The 22923-nt window shown below is 35.6% G+C and overlaps 1 protein-coding gene across 6 annotated transcripts in view; it reads right to left on the reverse strand.

The window, feature by feature from the left end:
- Positions 1–304: 304 nt before the first annotated feature.
- The window catches only part of LOC108737491 (fibronectin type-III domain-containing protein 3A), a 147167-nt gene continuing 124548 nt past the window's right edge, over positions 305–22923 (reverse strand). For 5 of the 6 annotated variants that reach the window (XM_018470356.1, XM_018470354.1, XM_018470355.1 and 2 more), the window contains 3 exons: positions 11820–12323; positions 850–3261; positions 305–729 (listed from right to left, as the gene is read on the reverse strand). In XM_018470356.1, the coding sequence (XP_018325858.1) occupies positions 370–729; positions 850–3261; positions 11820–12323 (3276 nt within the window). In that variant the 3' untranslated portion in view covers positions 305–369. Of the gene's footprint in view, positions 730–849; positions 3262–11819; positions 12324–13064; positions 13266–22923 lie in introns of those variants that run through there. The other variant, XM_025973504.1, reaches the window with a different exon arrangement.

Here is a 22923-nt window from a genome sequence, read left to right on the forward strand (position 1 = left end):
AAACTTGTCTACAACCGTTATTATACATTAAATGACTGGAATAACAACACACATAGCACAGGCAATCGCCCGGGACTACATCACTTGCAAATAGCACCACACTTGAGTACGGAGACACGTATAAAAATACCAAAACCAGAGCTTTGGTCCTCTAATATAATTAATTAACAATAAAATAAGCCCTGTTTTTAATAATACTTAAGATCTGTGCGTGTTCTGCGACATCGCCACAATTACCTAGTAAGAAGTAGTAATAGTAATAGTATGCAGCAGTAGTAATAGTTTTCATTATCCTCCTCCTAGCCTTCTTCTTTTAATAATGAGCATCGACCATCGACTTTTATTAATAAATTGCACCTAGTAGAGACATCATTTCAATTTGAACAGCCACATTATAATGGCTGCCAAAGCAATTCCGAAGACGAGCATAAAAACGGAACCAAGTAACACCATCTGCTGTTCGGACATTGTTTTAGTGTTAAAAAGGTGGGGCCAAACCAATTTCATGTAATTGCGGCTGCGCGAACTGTGCGCCGGCGCGTTAGCGTTAACAGAGAGCTTAGGAATGAGAGAAGGTTCTGCCGCAGGGGTTGAAAACGTTATCGGAGAGGAGTAAGGTCCTTGGAGTTCTCCACTGGATGTCAGTCGAATTGAACACACTCTTGCACAATACTCTGCACCCGCCTCAAGATTGTCGATAGTACATTTAGTCTCTGACCCTTTATACACCTGCAGATAAACAAATTTATTCAATTTTAACGTCTATTTTAGACAAAGACAGAAACATCAGACGTCCCTTATATGGAATCCCAAAACACAAATGATAATATTATATTTTAAGTTACGTACCTGTTTGTAGTCCTGATCTCTGAGACGGGTGACTTGAATGGAATAAATGACAGAGTCGGAAGTGTTATTTTTCGAAGGAACCCACTCCAAGCAGCAATTCTTTTGATCCACATCGATCACTTTCAATCCCTTGACGGCGGCAGGAGGAGCTATACTGGTGGTAAATAGGTATTCTTCGGAAAAGTCCCCTTGTCCGGCATCGTTCGAAGCATTGACCCTAAATCGATAAGTAGTTAGTTCTTGCAATTTGTTCACTTTGCACGTGAAAGCAGTGCCCTGGTAAACACATTGAAACTCCTTTGTCCTACTGTTCTCCATTTCAACGCAGTACTGCGTGAAGTTGTGATTTTTACCCTCACCCCATTTCAGCTTCAAATAGTTATGCCCAGTTCCTATACATTCTAGTTTAGGAGCCGCTGGAGGAAGAGGGGCTGTTGTTACTCTAAGGGACGAAGATAAAGATCCTACGCCTACCCCGTTTACTGCTTGGACTTTGATCTTGTACAAGGTATCGGGTTGAAGAGATTTAAGGGTATATTTGAGAACCGGTCCGTCAGTACTAATAACTTGGTCGCTTATTTCAATATTATAATGTGTTATCGGGGAACCGTTAGAATTGGGTTCCTGCCACTGCACTGTTATCGTCATTGGGGTTCTGTCAGTACAGTAAGGTGTCACCGTGGATGGAGGTGCTGCTGGGGTTATGGTGGCAGAAACTGGGGAAAATTCCCCGCATCCCGCAGCATTGCAAGCCTGTACCCGGAAGAAGTAAGGAGTGAACGGAGTAAGACCTTTGACGTCATGGTTCGTATTAGGCCCTTGGAAAATTGGATGGAAGTGGTCTTTGGAATCGTTATGGCTCAGTTCTAAACGGTACTCGGTTATTGGCGCGCCATTATGGTGTGGCTCTTGCCACTCGACGAACACGTGGAATGGTGATTTTGAAACGACCAAAGGAGCTCCGGGAGCATCGGGTGGAGCGGCACCACTCGTTACCGTTAATGGTTCAGACCACGGTCCTGTTCCTATCCTATTCACAGCTCTCACTATCAACGTGTAAGTGCATCCGGGACTCAGGCCCGACACCGTACATTCCGTTTCTTTGCTTTTATGCATTATATTTCTGCTAGAATCAGGACCGACCATTTCTATTTCGTATTCTAAAACGGGTGCTCCGCCATTATAATCGGGCTCCAACCATCTCACAGTTACGCTGTTCGTTTTCGGTTTTCCGTGAAGTTTTAACGCGGAGCACTTTCCAGGACTGATGGCATCTGTTGTAACGGTACAGGGATCGGAGTAGTTACTGCGGCCTCCCGAACTTATGCACGACACCCTCAGCTGGTAGGTGGTGCCGGGGGTCAATTTATCACAGATCGCTTCCGTGTCGCAGCCGGAATAAACCGTCTGATATCCGCTCCCGGAGTTAAGTTCCAGAACGTACCTGGTGATCTCGGCGCCACCGGTGTCACTCGGCGGCTCCCACTTTAACCTAAACGAATGGGCGTGAATTCTTCCCTTGACCACTGGCTTCGAAGGCCTAGCAGGCCTGTCGGGAAGCGTTCTGAACATCACCTCTTCCGACCATGGACTCGGACCACCGTCATTTTGTGATTTTAATCGGAACTTGTAATCTGCAAAACGTTTGAGATTTTCACAAGTGTACTCCGAGTCTCGACCGTTGTAGACGGTCAAGTAACCGTAGCGACTTTTCGGGTCGTCCATCTGCAGGACAAATTCATCATCCTTGGGGCGACGTTGCCAGAACAAATGAAGCGAATTGATCGTTGCTTCTTTCAGGGATGGTGGCATCGGTTGCGTTGGAGGATTATCTGATGTTGCGTAAGTTACCACATCCGAGTACATGCTCTTCCCTATGTCGTTTATGGCGGCCAATCTAAATTTATAAACGGTAGCCGACTGCAGTTTCGACAGCGTGTGATGTTTACCTTTACTTTTATGCAATTCGATAAAATCCCCGCCTTTACCGTCGTCATACTCTAGGATATAGTACAAAATATGAGAGCCGTTATCGCTGACTGCGTTCCACCGCAACTGAAGACTGTTTTTCGATTTCGATATAAGTTTCGGTGGCTGGGGTTGATCTGGTTCGCAGGAAGGAGTGGTGAATTTAACGGGATCAGACGCTGTACCCTGTAACTCGTCCAGATGCACCTGGAGACAAACGGAATACTCCTGACCGGGTCGTAAGTCTTGAATGCGACACGAGAGAGATGCTCCACTATAAATTGACTTATATTTCATTTCTTTGCTTTTATCACTAAGTAATACTTCGTAGCGAAGGTCAGACTCCGATATTTCCAGTTCGTGGCCGTCGTTACTCGCTGTCTCTGACAATCGAGGAGGCACGGCCCATTGCAATAAGGCACTGCGGGAATTTAGGTCGGAAACCTGTAAGCAACAAAACATAAATATATACATTAAAGTCCAATATTAATTTGAAATCATTTTTTCGATATTTTATTTACCCACCACAAACTACCTCAAATTAATGAGGGAAAAATTGTGGCTGTTGTCACACCCCCACCGGGAATCGAACCCGGGACCTTTGGCGACGGATCGTTAACCTTGTAGGTCGGTTGGTCGTGATTGCTGTTGTCACCTCTCGTAGTTTAGTGGTAGAACATTGGTGCGTAAAGCCAAAGGTCCGGGGTTCGATTCCCGGTGGGGGTATGACAACAACAACAATTTTTCCCTCATTAATTTGAAATAGTTTGTAGTGGGTAAACAAAATATCGAAAAAATGATTTCAAATTAATATTGCATATTAATCCACTATTAAATAACTAACAATGTCATAGGATTTCATATATTTACTACCAATATTGTTTAAAATTAAACTATTAATACTCGATGAAAGTCATCTTGAAGAGTAATATAGTTAGGATCTACTACTATGTTAAAAATTTTGAATTTATACCAATCAGATCCCAAGAAAAGACCTGGTAATTGTTTTTGATTAAGGATCTGCGCTTTCCACAGATCACTATGTCAAAAAAATACATAGGAAAAGCATGACCATGACAACAATCACTTCGTCCTTGTTGTCCTTTTGTACCGTAAACCTATGATCCTAATTTAAACGGTTGGTTACAATAAAAAAACAAGTGTTGTGTATCCTTCGAGATCTTTACCTGTAGTTTTTTCTTAAAAACAGACGTTTCTTCAGTATCAGTAATTGTTCTTATACATACGTAGGAATAAGTCAATTTTTTTTAGTTTTAGCTCCGGCTTTGTCCAAATCTGTTTCTGTTCGAACTCTTAAGGAAACACCCAGAAGTAAATACTTCTACGTCTAATGAGGGAAATATTGTAAAGAACCACGTAGTATTTTCTAAAATAGACATCCCACTCATTCTGTTATTTCAAGCTANCGAACGCGGAGGCCGATTGTGCCTCTTTGTCGCTCGTTCCGCGCTCTCGCTTGCACTTCAAGCCTTAAATGGAACGCCTCAGAGCGGGGTAACGCCGCATGAGTCATGTGTGCAGCCGGCTCTACCGAATTATAAGACGTTGTCACGTCAAAAATTACACTGAGTAGCATGTATCTTCCCTATGATTATATGGAAAACTGCGTTCTCCGAAAATACACCGATCAAACGTTGTTTAAACAAAACAAAAGTTTTTACAAATTTGAGGAGTTTCAATCTTATGACCCGTTTTCGTAAAGATGAGTTTTCAATTAATATAAACAATTAGCAATGAGGAATTTTTATCTTGAAGTTCAAGACATATTTCGAACACCATAAACATAATTGCTAATAGTAACTATTTAACGTTTTTTAGCTTTGTAAATATAAAACAAATTAGTTTTTGAAATATTTTCCAGAATCATTTGGATAAATTTTTAAACGACAATTAGAAAGCAATTAGGCGGATATTAACCATTATTTAAATTCTGAATAATGCCAAGTCTGATAGGCCCATAATAAATTATCATAATCCAAGTCTGTATCTACTATGTATCAAAATAATTATTAATGGTGAGGATTTACTGATAAAAGTTCTTGTCTGTAGGATTTACATTTCAACACATTTTTGTTAGCTTGTACTAATAAAAAAGAAAATGCTTTCGCCAGATAAATGATTACATATGTTTCGTTTGTAAAACGATACTGCCAAGATTATAAATGGCACGTTTAATAACAAAACTTACCTTATCAGTATCAGTTTCTCTATTTTCATTTTTAGTGCCTTTCATTTCAATATTAAATAATAACAACGACCCGCAGAAAATTTAAAATGCATTTCCAACACAAACATGTACCATATTGGTACTAGAAGTTACAGGAAAGTATGTTCTAATAAATCAGCAGCAATATTGTTACCGACTAACTGCACTTTCACGTGACCTACTGATAGACTCTAGCAAATACCTTTTATATCCGTATATAATATATGTGTATATACATATATTCGATGAAGTAAGAATGCGATAAGAGTTCACATTTACTGTGGGTTTCTATGTGAGCATGTTTATCAATGACGTCACAAACATGTATATATGTATGTAGCTTTTGTTTTTGCGTATTCAATACAACAATACGCAATAAATGATAAGGATAAGTGTGATTGTTACCGGAACTGTATAATTGATAAAAACCAATTAAAATAGTTTACGTAATTGATAAGGTAAGGCCTAGAAAACGAAACATATCAATGTATGTCAATTCGTGAAGATTGTGAGACCGTCGATTTGAAGGTATAGTGGAATTCATTTATTATGACTCCGTTTATATTGATCAACCGTTTAATATGAAGCAATTGCAGTGTTATGTTTGGTTATCATATTAAATTCTCTATAGGAAAGTTTGGATATAACGACTCCGTTTAAAATGACATACCTTAAGAAATCATATCCGGCTATAGTGACCCAAATGATTAATAATAACGTTTTCGCTCATTTTTCTGACCCTTCTTATGTATATTGATATCACAATTCATCGTTCTTTTTCTATTTCTGTTAATAAATACCTATACACAATTTGTAGTTTTTCTCTCTATTAAACTAAATAACTAACCAAAATAGAAAGTTGTTTATTTTCTAAGACTACGCTTTGTATGACACGTGCTTGCCATTTCCCTTCGATGTCATTATAAGCGGATTCTACTGCATTAGAAGGATACATGTTCAGTTCTCATTGGCCATTAGTGTAATTTTTATGTATCTCTACAATACTTCCGTGATTGCTTTTTACACAGTAATATGAAGTAATTATTTCAATACCATTCCAATCCGCGATCGTCTAAAGTTGGTCGTATAAAGAAAGAATCGACGACAGATATCTACTAAAGCATATAAAATAAGTACGTGGTCATTGGTGTGATAGTGTTACGGCTATTGTTCACAAAGGAGTCGGTTGCGTTTTGCCAGAATTCATTACTAATTGTTATTCGTGTTCGCTCGATTTGTACCCGGGCCTTAAATGGACAAATGGACGCGGTGCGTCTTCAGTTTTTGCCCGGTCTTCAGGTCGACATGCTGTGGGACCCATGAGCCCGTGTGTCCATCACACACGCATTCCACCAACGTACCGTGGACAATCACAATACAACAATAGGGGAGAACCCGTACACATTTACAGATACGTACATATATAGTCGGCATAATGTGTACGTATGTAGGTATACCAACTGAAGGATAATATTAGGTATTCGAAACTCGCCGGTTTCGGAAAGAATGAAACTTGTAAGTGCCTTGCAAAGGCGTAGAATCTGCGCCAACACGCCATTTAAAAACGTATAAAAATTCATTAACATTTACGATACTGCTGAAAGTACATCAGACACAGACATAAAATAAAATAAAAAACAAAAATTTAATGTATAAACGTCTTGAAATGAAGAAGAGATTGCAACGGCTATTATTAGAGCGATTCGTGATTACAAATTTTTAAAAACTACATAAATCTAAAGGTTTAAAAACTCTGAGAACCTACTGTGTCGTTAATATTCCCATCAACTGATCGGCAATACAAAAAATGAACTTTGTTTAGAGAAAACGGGGATTATGAAAAATGTACAGCAAAAATCTTTTAATGAAACTGAACAAAGTTTCAATGTTGGCTACAATTTAGGTACCATTATGAAGCTTTTTTAACATTGCTTTCAAAAAATGTAAGATAATTTTCAGTAAATCTTCAAAACATTTCAATATTACCACTTATTTACAAATCAACATCCAAAAGAATTTCGTAAAAAGACCTAAAAATTATGAATAGTAACTTAAAGTAATCTCTAACAATTTATTTAGAAACTAATTCTTTAGAAGTGGCAAAACGCAGTGTCACGTCCTGCTTCGAATTTAAAGAAATTACAGTAGAATTTGATTAAAAACATCGGTTTTAAAGACAACTTTGACGTTAAATCAATTTTTAATATTAGTTCTTCAATACTTTTTAAAAAATGTAGTGTTACCGGCGAATGATGAGGATACCGTGGATAGAGAAGGTTAGAACTGAAGATGAGGTATTAGAAAGAACAGGAGAACAGAGGACTCTATGGAAGTCAATAAGAAATAGGCGAGATAGGTTGGTAGGACACATTCTCAGACGTGAAGGTCTAGTCAGAGACATATTAGAGTCAGAGACAGGAGTTAAGAGGAGTAGAGGTAGACCTAGATTAGATGACTGTTCGTAAATAGTTGAGGATATGGATTGTTCTAGTTTTAGTGAAATGCGAAGATTATCTCATGTTGGTTATATTAAGATTGGCAATGATTCGGTGGTTTAATTGTAATAGTAATGGAAAATAGTAAAACTCCAATTGTACTTTATTGGTCAGTAATAACAGAAACGTATTAACTCAAAGGGAGCTTCTTAGGAACTAAATTTTAAAATGTACAAAAGGTCTCTGCAGGTCTGCAGCCTCCTTAGGGCCATAAAACCCAGATGTGGCCTAAAAGTGACTTCGACAATACGAATACATATTTTTACAAAACTAAACTCATCGTTGATTTCCAACATCTCAGGACAGGAACGAGTGGAGGTGCATGTCCAACCCGTCTTAGGACTAAAGACCTTATGTTCTTATGATGATGATGATGATAATTATTATTTAAACTGACACACTAAAACGACAACAAACTCGGATATAACCATTGATTGCCTTTGTTGGTATTTATTGTCATACCACGCGAACTTTCATCAACAATGACATTTGGTTATTCCGTCCTGCCGATGACGCTAGAACCAAGTTCTACTGTAATTACATCATTAAAAGATTTTTCTCCATTTTCCGAGGAATATAATATGCAACGCGTACAGATACTTGAAACGGTGCAAATTGTCACGTCCCATTTGTGTACGTTGTACATAGGTATAAAAACAAGCTGGCGGTTAGTTAATAAAAATTCAAAGCTTTATTTTACGGAAGTCAAACCAACCTCAGCTGTTTACCATTGTGATATCGTTCAACCGAGATCTTTCCGTTTCAATTATTTAATGCCGTTAGGTGCGGTCAAGACACGAGATCTGAATACATACGTAGTAGGTACGTATACTCGTACAAATATACGTAGGCATCAAGGATGAAAGGATATAGATGGACGAACGGACGAATGGACAGACAGATGGATTGCAGCTTCGGATAGAATTACGGGAGGAATGCTACTCTAATTAAAAATGAAAGAACTGACACGTCGATACGTGTGAAACACAGTCACATTAGATTTGCTACGGAATAACTAAGAAAATGTCTAATAACGGAGAATGTTTCGCAATTAACTGCAAAATAAACCCAGAAAAACCAAAGATGTAGGTACATAAGTAGGTATAATATTTACTTGGTATCCAAGCTACCTACTTGATGTTACTGAGGATAAAAAAAGATAATAAAAAATACTATTGTTAGGTACTCGGAGTTTACTACTAACAATAAGTGCCATTACTAATTTCAACTTAAAATTAGCAAAAAACGATAAAAAGAATTAGTCAAATGTAAGTTTGTATCGTTCGTAAAGGATCCAATACGATATCTAGGTATTTGGTAGAAATAAAGTTTCGAAAAATAAAATTTTTTGAAGATTTGAAGTTCAAAATTTTTTCATATTTTCTATATTTGTCTTGGAACTGAAATTGTCAAGTAATTTTTTGTCCGATAGACTCAGAAAAGTTTTAAAATTTGTTATTTTTTGATGTTTAGCTAAGTTGATATCACAAGATCTTCCTTTAGTCTAAAGAAGGTCCTAAATTCTAGATCAACTAGAAGCACCTTATATGCTTTGGTCATACATGATACTTTTGACGAACAGTCTACTCTAAAGTGTGTAATTTTCAAACTTTTTATTGACCTTTCACCATAAGATTTAAGACAAATTCTCATGATTCTACGTTTTTTTATGTGTTTTGATAATAATCAGTTAGGAGATCGATGAATGAACAACAAATATCCATCATATAAGGGCTCAGTTTTTAATTTCGAAACCTAGAACTCTAAAAATAGGGTTCTCACTTTAAATTTTTGAAGTTAACTTACTAAATGAAAATCATAAAACCTGAGGCTTTTACATAAGAAGTAAACCGAAAAATGACAAACGGTGACTAGCACCTCCACCAAAAATTACAGGAATAACGACGATTTCAAAAATATTTTAACCATTTTTTATCTGTACAGAATGCTTACGAAATAATACCAGGATGAACTAATGATGGAAATGTACCTAACAGGCTATCCGAAACACAAAAATATCGAACTCGTACTGGTTTAAGAATGTTCCGTTTTAAAATCTCGTAAGCGAATTTAATTGTTCATTCATTTCAACTAAGTACATTCCGAAATATCTGCTGANTTGTGAGCAATGCATACTAAAAAAAGTCAAACGATAGATTAAGAAATGGTAAATATCCATAATTTGGTATATTTTTACCTACAAGTCGAGAAATTAAAAGCGAGAAAATTGAAAATACCAAGACTAGACTGGTTGGACATGCACCTCCACTCTCTCTTATCCTGAGATAATCTTCACATTTCCCTAAAACTAGAACAACCCATATAGTTAACTATTTGCGAACAGTAATCTAATCTAGGTCTACCTCTACCCCTCCTAACTTCCGTTTCTAACCTATCTGGACTATTTTTTTCTGTTCTCCTCTTCTTTCTAATACCCCTTCATTTATAACCTTCTCTATCCACGGTATCCTTATCATTTGCCTGTAACACCACATTTCGAACGCTTCTTACATTTTCTTTTCCGCCACGCCAACCGTTAATGTTTCGAACCCGTACAGCACCGCGTTCGAAACATACACCTTTAACATTATTTTTAATTAATTATTAATTAACCGTTCGCGAGCATAGAAGTTACTTTATTTTATTAAATGCGCTATCCCCTGCTTTATATTCCTACTGTTCCTTCCGTCTTGACTTATCTGACTTCCTAGATACCTAAAATTAGCCACTTCTTCTAATTGTTCGTCACCAATATTTATATTCACTCTTTCCCTACTTTTTCTTCCCTTGCATACCAGTATTTTTGTTTTACTTTTATTTATTTGCATACAATATTGTTTTGTTATTAACGCTTCCATTTTATTTATAGCTATCTCAAACTCCTCCTTGCTAGATGCTAATACTGATATACTTTTACCCCTGTATATCTATTCCTACAGTTGTAATGTCTTTAATGATGTTGATCGCGTCTTCGATGTATAGATTTAAAAGTAGCGGTGAATAAAAGAGAAGTTCATTAATAAACTTTGGGATCAAAGATGCGGAGAAGTTGGCACCACTGAAGGGAATAGTGCTCCACTTATTAAAGAAGTTTTGTAGGGCGAATAGAGACAAAAAAAAAGTATCGCGCCGAATACGAAATGGAATGAATCCAATAAAAATAAAGATTCAAAAAGTTATAATTAAATCATTTATGTTCAAACGTTTCTTTTAAAAATACCACAAGTACTGCTCTCTTTCTTGATTTGTAAACAAAAATCTAAATATATTTCCACGAAATGCGAAACCACTACGGCAGGTAGCGTAAGTTATTATTATTAATTCTTCTTATAAAAAAACAAGTTATTATTTTAATGAATTAAAATCATTATGCTTAGATACGTCTCATAATATAAATAGTAAAGTGAATGAAATCAAACTGAAATTCTTTTGCAATATACTCAACACACTTTTGTCATTTGTGAATTAACATTCGTATCCTTTTGCAAATTGGAGCATTCTAAATCAAAACGCTTTACTTACGATTGATATAAAATTATGTGACGTTTTTAGCTAGGTAAGGATACCAAAATAGTTATTATTTTATTCGAATATCTAGGAAGTCAGATAAGTCAGGACCGAAGGAGTAGTAGGGATATAATGCAGGGTCGAGTCGCCTTCTATAAGTCACTTCTATGCTCGCGAACGGTTAATTTAGAAATTCGAAAGATTTAAAGGTGTATGTTTGGAACGTGGTGCTGTATGGATGCGGAACATGAAGGGTAGGCGCGGCGGAAAAGAAAAGGTTAGAAGCGTTCGAAGTGTGGTGTTATAGGCAAATGATGCGGATACCGTGGATAGAGAAGGTTAGAAATGAAGAGGTATTAGAAAGAGTAAGAGAACAGAGGACTCTATGGAAGTCAATAAGAAATAGGCGAGATAGGTTAGNTTCGACGGATCGTTAACCTTGTAGGTCGGTTGGTCGTGATTGCTGTTGTCACCTCTCGTAGTTTAGTGGTAGAACATTGGTGCGTAAAGCCAAAGGTCCGGGGTTCGATTCCCGGTGGGGGTATGACAACAACAACAATTTTTCCCTCATTAATTTGAAATAGTTTGTAGTGGGTAAACAAAATATCGAAAAAATGATTTCAAATTAATATTGCATATTAATCCACTATTAAATAACTAACAATGTCATAGGATTTCATATATATATTAAAGTTATTGTTTATATTCATTTCGAAACACACAGTAAACACACCGATCATTATTAAACATTTTATTATTATCTAATTGTGTACCTTTGGGGGTTGGACAGAAGACAAAACGTCTGTGATGTAGTTGACGTAATCCTCCTCGTCCTGAACACTGCTGCTCTCTTCGCCATCCTCCGAAGTGCCGACACTGTTCATCCCTTTTTCTTTCGCTGCACCCCTCTGTAACCCGTTAATGAGTTCCTTCCTAGGCGACAGCAAGTGCGTGGTGGCATTATTGTTATTGTTATTATTGTTTGTTCCAGTCGACGTTGCGTCTAGTCCGGTTTTTATCAGATGCTGCTTATCGTGGAGTTTCTTTTTGAGTTTGTTGTACTGACGCTGCGTTCGCTCGTCCTTGTAATAGCTGCCGTTACCCCCGTGCCCAGGCTGGGGCGGGGGCGGCGGCGAATGGCTGGGATGCGACGAGGGTGGACCATGAGCTCCCGGCGGAATGTTCGAATGGAAATGTGGCGGTGGAAAGCCGGGCGGCAAGCTCTGGGGGTAGAACGGTTGAGGAGACTGGTTACTGCCATTTGCCGGTCCAGCACCCTGCAAATAAATGTTCAAATAAATTTATGCTTATGCACGATAACTACGTTAGTTTCTTGAAAGGTCTCGAAAGTTTATTCCGAACCGACTCAATTGCATTCGCGTACACTGGATTAAACCGCTACAAATTATAACAACAGTCATTATTACGAAAAACTTTTTAATCACTATCTGACGCATCTTTACTTTTAATCTTAAATCGGCAAAAAATTGGTCAATTTCTTTCTCATTTTCCACTCGGTTAATCTCCATCCAATTGTAACATTAATTAAAGTATTATAAACTTATATATACCGAAGGAGCAACGACATACAGGTAAGCCAAAACTTTTCCCGAACATTAAAATTACACATTTTCATAATTTGATCCTGATCTTGATGTGGAAATTGCAATATAAAGAAAAATGATCCCTAAAATTGCGTTATCAAACGATTTAATAAAATACAACGGCAATAAATTTATTTTTTTGTCTAATAATAAAATATAAGTACCCGAATACTATATTTATTTATAATAAATTATCATAATCCAAGTCTGTATCTACTATGTATCAAAATAATTATTAATGGTGAGGATTTACTGATAAAAGTTCTTGTCTGTAGGATTTACATTTCAACACATTTTTGTTAGCTTGTACTAATAAAAAAGAAAATGCTTTCGCCAGATAAATGATTACATATGTTTCGTTTGTAAAACGATACTGCCAAGATTATAAATGGCACGTTTAATAACAAAACTTACCTTATCAGTATCAGTTTCTCTATTTTCATTTTTAGTGCCTTTCATTTCAATATTAAATAATAACAACGACCCGCAGAAAATTTAAAATGCATTTCCAACACAAACATGTACCATATTGGTACTAGAAGTTACAGGAAAGTATGTTCTAATAAATCAGCAGCAATATTGTTACCGACTAACTGCACTTTCACGTGACCTACTGATAGACTCTAGCAAATACCTTTTATATCCGTATATAATATATGTGTATATACATATATTCGATGAAGTAAGAATGCGATAAGAGTTCACATTTACTGTGGGTTTCTATGTGAGCATGTTTATCAATGACGTCACAAACATGTATATATGTATGTAGCTTTTGTTTTTGCGTATTCAATACAACAATACGCAATAAATGATAAGGATAAGTGTGATTGTTACCGGAACTGTATAATTGANGAAGGGTCAGAAAAATGAGCGAAAACGTTATTATTAATCATTTGGGTCACTATAGCCGGATATGATTTCTTAAGGTATGTCATTTTAAACGGAGTCGTTATATCCAAACTTTCCTATAGAGAATTTAATATGATAACCAAACATAACACTGCAATTGCAGTGTTATGTTTGGTTATCATATTAAATTCTCTATAGGAAAGTTTGGATATAACGACTCCGTTTAAAATGACATACCTTAAGAAATCATATCCGGCTATAGTGACCCAAATGATTAATAATAACGTTTTCGCTCATTTTTCTGACCCTTCTTATGTATATTGATATCACAATTCATCGTTCTTTTTCTATTTCTGTTAATAAATACCTATACACAATTTGTAGTTTTTCTCTCTATTAAACTAAATAACTAACCAAAATAGAAAGTTGTTTATTTTCTAAGACTGTACAATGTATAACGCCCGCTTAGTATGACGTGTTTGTCATTTCCCTTCGATGTCATTATAAGCGAATTCTACTGTATGAATTATACCGTTGCTAGGTGTTTTTTACGTATAAAACTCTTGGTCAGCATCTTCACGAGGTCCTATCACATCATTCTCAAACAAATGCCTGAATTACACAGTGGGCGTCTATGTTTAATATAGAAAATATATTAAAAACTACTTTTAATTTATCAGAAGAGGAAGGAAGAGAACAGGTAACTTTTCGTTTTATGATGTACTCATCTGAGCGTAATCATTAACTACCTACATAATATCCTTAAAAATTTTCAAACGAAAAAATGTTATCGTCTCTACCTTCAACGTCACATTGATTGTAGAGGAAACAAGATGTCCCACATTATATTGTATGGGATTACGATACGAAATAAGCTTGAAAATTACTTTGGGTTGTAGGTTCAAACAACACAACATAACACACCATCCGCGTACATATATATATATATATGGGTGTCTCTAATAAATGATAAAAGGTTCATTCATAGCATTATGCAAACCGGAAGGAGTCGGATTCATGTTTGGACCGGATATTCTTATAATAACTGTTTTCTTCCACGGACGTCTTTGTTGTTATTAGTGTTATTATGTGTGAAGGAAGATAAAGAACAAGCGAGAAACGAGAGGGTGGCGTGAAGGAAGATCGCTTCTTCCTCTATTTGTATTTGTCCCGTTTCCCCTTTTGCTAATCGTAATCATGCGGCTTATCGTATTGTTTACAGTGCAGGAAGCTGTTTTTGAAGACCGGGCCATACAAAAACGAGCTTGCTACAGACAAAAACATTATTATTATTATAAGGGGGAACGAAAATAAATAAAAAAAAATCGATTGTCTGTAAAGTCGGTTTATTGACGATAGTTGAACGTGACAACGTCATAAGAAAATACTGATGGAATGGTTTCATTTTTCAAAAGAAAATTTTAATTTTATTTGTTTGATAGATATTTTGTATGGACATAGAGAAGGAGGTAAATGGAAATGTATTATTGTATAGCAGCTGTCCACGCGGACGCATCGCTCACTCAAGTAGGAGAAAGACAGATGTCGAACGCGGAGGCCGATTGTGCCTCTTTGTCGCTCGTTCCGCGCTCTCGCTTGCACTTCAAGCCTTAAATGGAACGCCTCAGAGCGGGGTAACGCCGCATGAGTCATGTGTGCAGCCGGCTCTACCGAATTATAAGACGTTGTCACGTCAAAAATTACACTGAGTAGCATGTATCTTCCCTATGATTATATGGAAAACTGCGTTCTCCGAAAATACACCGATCAAACGTTGTTTAAACAAAACAAAAGTTTTTACAAATTTGAGGAGTTTCAATCTTATGACCCGTTTTCGTAAAGATGAGTTTTCAATTAATATAAACAATTAGCAATGAGGAATTTTTATCTTGAAGTTCAAGACATATTTCGAACACCATAAACATAATTGCTAATAGTAACTATTTAACGTTTTTTAGCTTTGTAAATATAAAACAAATTAGTTTTTGAAATATTTTCCAGAATCATTTGGATAAATTTTTAAACGACAATTAGAAAGCAATTAGGCGGATATTAACCATTATTTAAATTCTGAATAATGCCAAGTCTGATAGGCCCGAATCAGATAAAGTACTTTGTTCGGGAATTAACAAGCTATTATCGGCGCATTACATTCCAACAATACATACATACATACATAAATATCATTTCACCCACACGCCTTACCATAATGAATTATTCATTGATCCGTGAACGACAACGTTCTTATCTGCTGCTATGTGTATAGGCATATAAAACGACTGCCATATTTATGTATAAGACGCCAACCAACAAGTTTGCCGAATGACATGGTATAATAACCTTATCGTGACGCAGGTCGTGTCCAAAATCTTCAATTACGGTTACGTAATTGTTACGGGCGCAACGAAAATCCATTGTTCTCGAAAATACAATGGAAGTGGCGCTCGACAACACCTAGGACTTGGTGTTTCATTAATGTGACGATACTGTAACGCACAATCGAGATTGATCTAAACTTGTCTACAACCCTTCTGACCCAAATTTGAAACTTATTGTAATGTACTGGTAACTGAAAAGAATTCTGTAAATAAAATGATATGAATATCTATCACGTTATTTTCGTTATAAAAACGATAACTGACAATACTACAATGAAATTTCTGGAATTGCCCAGAAGTTTGTTACTCTGTCTTATCTGTAGAAATTGAAAAATTGAAGGTAAATGTCTAGATGATGGCCCCTTTGGGGTGGGGGTGGGTGGGATCGAAAGAGGAGGTCTCCCCCACCACTGTACCGTAAAAAGTTCCTGGCGGTCTCACCCTCATAAAAAGTTAGGGGGTTGAAAGTTGATTATTTTGACAGTTTTCATACACTATAATTCAAATAAAATTCAATAAAAAAATTATTTTCAAGCGGGTGGAGGTGGGGGATCGAAAGAGGGTGGTCACTTGAACAAAACCCGATAACCTAACCTAACCTACCCTATTGATAAAGATATTTAAATAATGTTTTATATAACTTTCTCAATATTTTTATGTATTTTTCATTAGTTTTACCTTTGAATATTGTTTAAGAGTGACTATATAAATATTTACATGCCTAGAAATGTATAAAAATTGGCATATTTATTAACTTTAAACCCCCATAACTTTTTATGGGAGTGAGACCGCCACGAACTTTTTATGGTACAGTAGTGGGGGAGACCTCTTCTTTCGATCCCCCTTGCCTTCATCTAGACCTTTACCAAATTGAATTAATTAAAACACTTTTAAAAATTTTATTACCAAATTGCTATTCGCCTAGGTTTCCCTAGATTTTCCTAGTTTTAGGCGGCGTCCGAGGAGCGTCCATAGACGATATCGTGACGTCCTCGCGCCTTAAGCGGCTCTGCGCCCTCGCAAAAAAATCACAATTCTAAAAACAGTCGTCTGGCAGGAATAATCGTTTTAGGCTTCTTAGCCAAAAAACTCGTATCCACGAATCCACACCAAAAAAAGGTATATAGGATTCCCATGTAGAGTAGTCAGTGCGAAGACTGATTACAAACGCATCTTTACCTATCCTGAGACATTTACCGAAAACTACTTTTAAGAACATTCGACAGGCGACTAGTAAAATGTAATGTAATTTTAAAATACGAATTGAAACAATCGGTGGAATTTTAACGAAGACATGATTATCCATTTAATAGTTTAAATAAATTTAGGTCACAACCTCTGGTTGGTACGAACCGCTACATGACCGGTCTAATAAAAATAAATGATTCATACGTAATATATATATATATAACGACTGTCGAAAACCAGAATAAATCAAATCAAAGCAAATTTGTTTTGTTTGCATTCTAATATTTAATATCTAATTCTTTGCACATTACTATTACATGCTCATTTTTGGGATTTGTTACAGAAATTTTAAATGTGACATATAATAATAAATAATAATTGAAGTATATGTTTTCTGTAATTTTAAATAAAATATTTTAACAAATATGCTGAAAGTACATTCATTCCCTATTTTCTGAAATTAATAAATCCAATTTTACGTCTAATGAAAATTCTCCGGAGCTTTTCCATTTGGAGAAGTATTTTATAAAGTGTCTGCTTCTAATATTATCTACTTGGTTTTGACACTAAAGCCGACATTATAAATAAGGAAAAGTAAATTTGTCTTCAACACAAGTTCATAAAAAGGTGGTAGTATTTGTATTTTACAGACATTCGTATACACTCTGACAGTCCGATTTCAAGCTAACATTATCATATAGATGAAGTCCTTGGTGTTGGCAGACGGAAACGTAATATCTTGCCTTGAACACTACAGCAAACTAAGTAAATTGCTTCTTTAGAAAACTGTCACATGTATTCTTTTACCTACATGTATACATATATTTCATCATCATCATCGGCAGTCCGAAGACCAATGGGACACACATCTCCGATTCAATTATTGCATTTCCTTAGAACTACAATATTCTACTATTTGTGAGCAATGCATACTAAAAAAAGTCAAACGATAGATTAAGAAATGGTAAATATCCATAATTTGGTATATTTTTACCTACAAGTCGAGAAATTAAAAGCGAGAAAATTGAAAATACCAAGACTAGACTGGTTGGACATGCACCTCCACTCTCTCTTATCCTGAGATAATCTTCACATTTCCCTAAAACTAGAACAACCCATATAGTTAACTATTTGCGAACAGTAATCTAATCTAGGTCTACCTCTACCCCTCCTAACTTCCGTTTCTAACCTATCTGGACTATTTTTTTCTGTTCTCCTCTTCTTTCTAATACCCCTTCATTTATAACCTTCTCTATCCACGGTATCCTTATCATTTGCCTGTAACACCACATTTCGAACGCTTCTTACATTTTCTTTTCCGCCACGCCAACCGTTAATGTTTCGAACCCGTACAGCACCGCGTTCGAAACATACACCTTTAACATTATTTTTAATTAATTATTAATTAACCGTTCGCGAGCATAGAAGTTACTTTATTTTATTAAATGCGCTATCCCCTGCTTTATATTCCTACTGTTCCTTCCGTCTTGACTTATCTGACTTCCTAGATACCTAAAATTAGCCACTTCTTCTAATTGTTCGTCACCAATATTTATATTCACTCTTTCCCTACTTTTTCTTCCCTTGCATACCAGTATTTTTGTTTTACTTTTATTTATTTGCATACAATATTGTTTTGTTATTAACGCTTCCATTTTATTTATAGCTATCTCAAACTCCTCCTTGCTAGATGCTAATACTGATATACTTTTACCCCTGTATATCTATTCCTACAGTTGTAATGTCTTTAATGATGTTGATCGCGTCTTCGATGTATAGATTTAAAAGTAGCGGTGAATAAAAGAGAAGTTCATTAATAAACTTTGGGATCAAAGATGCGGAGAAGTTGGCACCACTGAAGGGAATAGTGCTCCACTTATTAAAGAAGTTTTGTAGGGCGAATAGAGACAAAAAAAAAGTATCGCGCCGAATACGAAATGGAATGAATCCAATAAAAATAAAGATTCAAAAAGTTATAATTAAATCATTTATGTTCAAACGTTTCTTTTAAAAATACCACAAGTACTGCTCTCTTTCTTGATTTGTAAACAAAAATCTAAATATATTTCCACGAAATGCGAAACCACTACGGCAGGTAGCGTAAGTTATTATTATTAATTCTTCTTATAAAAAAACAAGTTATTATTTTAATGAATTAAAATCATTATGCTTAGATACGTCTCATAATATAAATAGTAAAGTGAATGAAATCAAACTGAAATTCTTTTGCAATATACTCAACACACTTTTGTCATTTGTGAATTAACATTCGTATCCTTTTGCAAATTGGAGCATTCTAAATCAAAACGCTTTACTTACGATTGATATAAAATTATGTGACGTTTTTAGCTAGGTAAGGATACCAAAATAGTTATTATTTTATTCGAATATCTAGGAAGTCAGATAAGTCAGGACCGAAGGAGTAGTAGGGATATAATGCAGGGTCGAGTCGCCTTCTATAAGTCACTTCTATGCTCGCGAACGGTTAATTTAGAAATTCGAAAGATTTAAAGGTGTATGTTTGGAACGTGGTGCTGTATGGATGCGGAACATGAAGGGTAGGCGCGGCGGAAAAGAAAAGGTTAGAAGCGTTCGAAGTGTGGTGTTATAGGCAAATGATGCGGATACCGTGGATAGAGAAGGTTAGAAATGAAGAGGTATTAGAAAGAGTAAGAGAACAGAGGACTCTATGGAAGTCAATAAGAAATAGGCGAGATAAGTTAGTGGGACAACTTTTCACGTATGAATGTCTAGTCAGAAATGTATTAGAGGCAAAAACGGAAGTTAAGAGGGGTAGAGGTAGACCTAGATTAGATTACTGTTCGTAAATAGTTAAGAATGTGGGTTGTACTAGTTTTAGGGAAATGCGAAGATTAGCTTAGGATAGGAAAGAGTAGAGGTGCGTGTCCAAGCAGTCTTAGGACGGACGACCTTATGACAAAATCCAAACCGAGAACTTTTGTAGTTTTTTCCTCGATGAACATAATTACTAAATCATTTATTAAAGAAAATTTCACATCCTGACCGAGGGGTATTGGAAAATACCAGTCTGAAATTCTTACTTTTCTTGCTTAGATGCACAATATAGTACGACTATTTCGGAGATCAAGACGTCTTGTGTTATATGAAATTTAAAATCTGTGACCCACCTGTGACCCATGCGAAGAAAAGAGCTGACTACGTCTCTGTTCAAAACCCACCTTCTTTCAATAGATTCGTATCATTCGTCCACGACAAATATTTTCGAGAGATACTACATGATCTCACAATGCTTAAATTTAATAAAACGTGCGGTTGTCATGAAAGTTTCACAAATAATAATTTAATTCTAATGTAATCTTGGTATTTAATCCTTAATAGCCATTACTAATCAGTAATACGTGTTTCTGCACTTCTTGAGTCTAATCTCGTTCTTTACACTTGTGTATATCTTGACCATAATAGTACTGGTAACAAAAACCAACATATAACATAAAAGTCAGTTCGTGTGTTCCGCAATTATTACGTAGTATCCGGTAAATGATGTGTTGCACGTACTTATACACATCTACATGCACACAATCATACATACACATGCTTCATTATTGGATTTGTCATGCAACGCTCTATTACATGCGTGTGTACTGTTGTGCAACGCTATGTGATCTTTGCACTAACGGAAACAGTCACACTGAAGCAATTTTCTTTACCTATATTTAATTTATTGCAAAAAACAAATATGCAACCGACTATTTTCATTCCTAGTTGTGGAATTTAAGATTTGTTTACTCTAAGGCATTTTTTACCTTTCAAGAAATTTCGAAAATCGAATAAAATCTCACCGATGGCCATCAAACATTTACATTCTAAAAGTATTTCCCATGTACAGGGTATTCTGCTTAGGAGGTACGGCAAACAGTTTTATTTTTCAATGATGTCCTAAATATAAGTCAAAGATCATCTACGACCACAAAAAACTAATTTTTTTCAGTCCCTAGGGAACTACTTTTTTCTGGATAAAAGGTGCCTTATGTCTTTTCCAGTATTTCTGAGAATGTGTTTACAAAATTTCGTGATAGGTTTTACCAGCGGCTTCGCTCGAGTTGATGTCCTATTGACTATTGACCTAAGATCAGTCTTTTTTGCAAGAATTTAATTATAATAATAAAAAAGAAGAATGTGCTTAATTCTGCCTCCTAAAATGAAGTTACAAGCCGTAGGGTTACAAAAACATTACAAGAAATGTTAATAAAAGAAAATATTAGTTATTAAATTGAAAACCATTTATGGTGGAGGCGCTTACCACAGCACGCAGAAAATTACTGTACAATGTAACAAAATAAGGAAATTGCAACAAAAACTAACGGTTTACATCGAAATCAAAGATAAAGTAATTATCGTTATTATTTCTTAAGTATTCAATGAAACTATTTTCGTCATAACCACGTAACAATTGTGCAATACACATATTGTTTGGCAACAACTGTGCTCATTCATGAAACTGCTGAAATATCTTAGAGGACAACCATTTTGACAGATTGGTTACTAATAACTCAAGGTTTTTGACTGATGATTAATAAAACAACATAAAAACAAAGAAAACATTTGCTTTAATGAATGAACCGATGTGTCTGAAAACGACTTTGAACTGATAGCGGAAACATGACGGACGATGATGATATTATCACATCTTTACTGTTTATATTTACGAAATATTCAACCTAATCCAAACAAACGACTGACAATTTTGTAAAAACATATTTATTTTATGTAGGTGGCTTACAATTCAGCAGATTTAGTTATTCAACAGTTTGACGATTCAGCCTATAAAACTTTTGGTTGACAATTGAGATGTGCGCTCACTTATTAGTTAATATGTAGGTACTCTCTCATTAAATAACATTCCCTTTATTTCCACTACTGTTAGAAGGCGACAAACAGTATGGTTAGCATTTAAATTAACGATGTACTGGAAAGTAATTTTGCCGGGTTCCGGATAATCGGGTACCCGACAAAACCACAAATGGTTCGTCTTCCTTATAGGGATCATTTCATTAAATATCAGCCTCACCAACGTCCCGAACTATATTTAGTCAAGTCGTTTATAATTACTAAACCAACGAAATTTTAAATTATAATATTTATAAACATGAAGTCAGCAATATAAAATAGCACAATCGACCTATCCCAATACAATCTTAATTACCAATTTTCTTTAGACAGGTTTTTTGTTATACTTATTAGATTATTATTATTAGAATTACCCGTTACTTCAGGATACCCGGCGTCATTATCCGGTACCTAGCAGGATTCGCCGGGTACCGGCCCATCTCTAATTTAATCCATATATTATGTCAATATGTTTCTACCTACACAGCACAAGAAAATTTGGTTTGCTGTAACAAACATGCAAGATTATTATTAATTTTATTTATGAAGCTATTGCATTTTTAAAAATTTTACCTGTATAAAAAAACAACTGGTATGGTAATTAAAAATCAAATCGGAGTTGACAGATACAAGGATCATATCATCTGCTCACTTTTCTACATTATTAAAATGCCAAGGTCAAAATATGATATAAGAACAATCTCTATAAAAAAAGAACATCAACTTGACTTGTGTTTAGATTTAACATGGCAGTAGTAGTCATAAATAAAAGTTTAATCAACACACATTAACAAAATGTCAAATAAATATAAATCAAAAAAATAATGGAGTTTGTCCTAAAGTTCGTCAAATATTATTAAGCTTGTCTGTCAATGTAACTTTTCAAAATAAACGGGTTGGCCACTTATTTAGCATGCATACCCACTTTAGTTGCGCAAAGTAAACACAATTAGTGCATGATTTGATTAAACGACCCGGGTTACTAC

The sequence above is a fragment of the Agrilus planipennis genome, unplaced genomic scaffold, assembly GCF_000699045.2.
Source record: "Agrilus planipennis isolate EAB-ADULT unplaced genomic scaffold, Apla_2.0 scaffold117, whole genome shotgun sequence".
Taxonomy (NCBI): Eukaryota; Metazoa; Arthropoda; class Insecta; order Coleoptera; family Buprestidae; genus Agrilus; species Agrilus planipennis.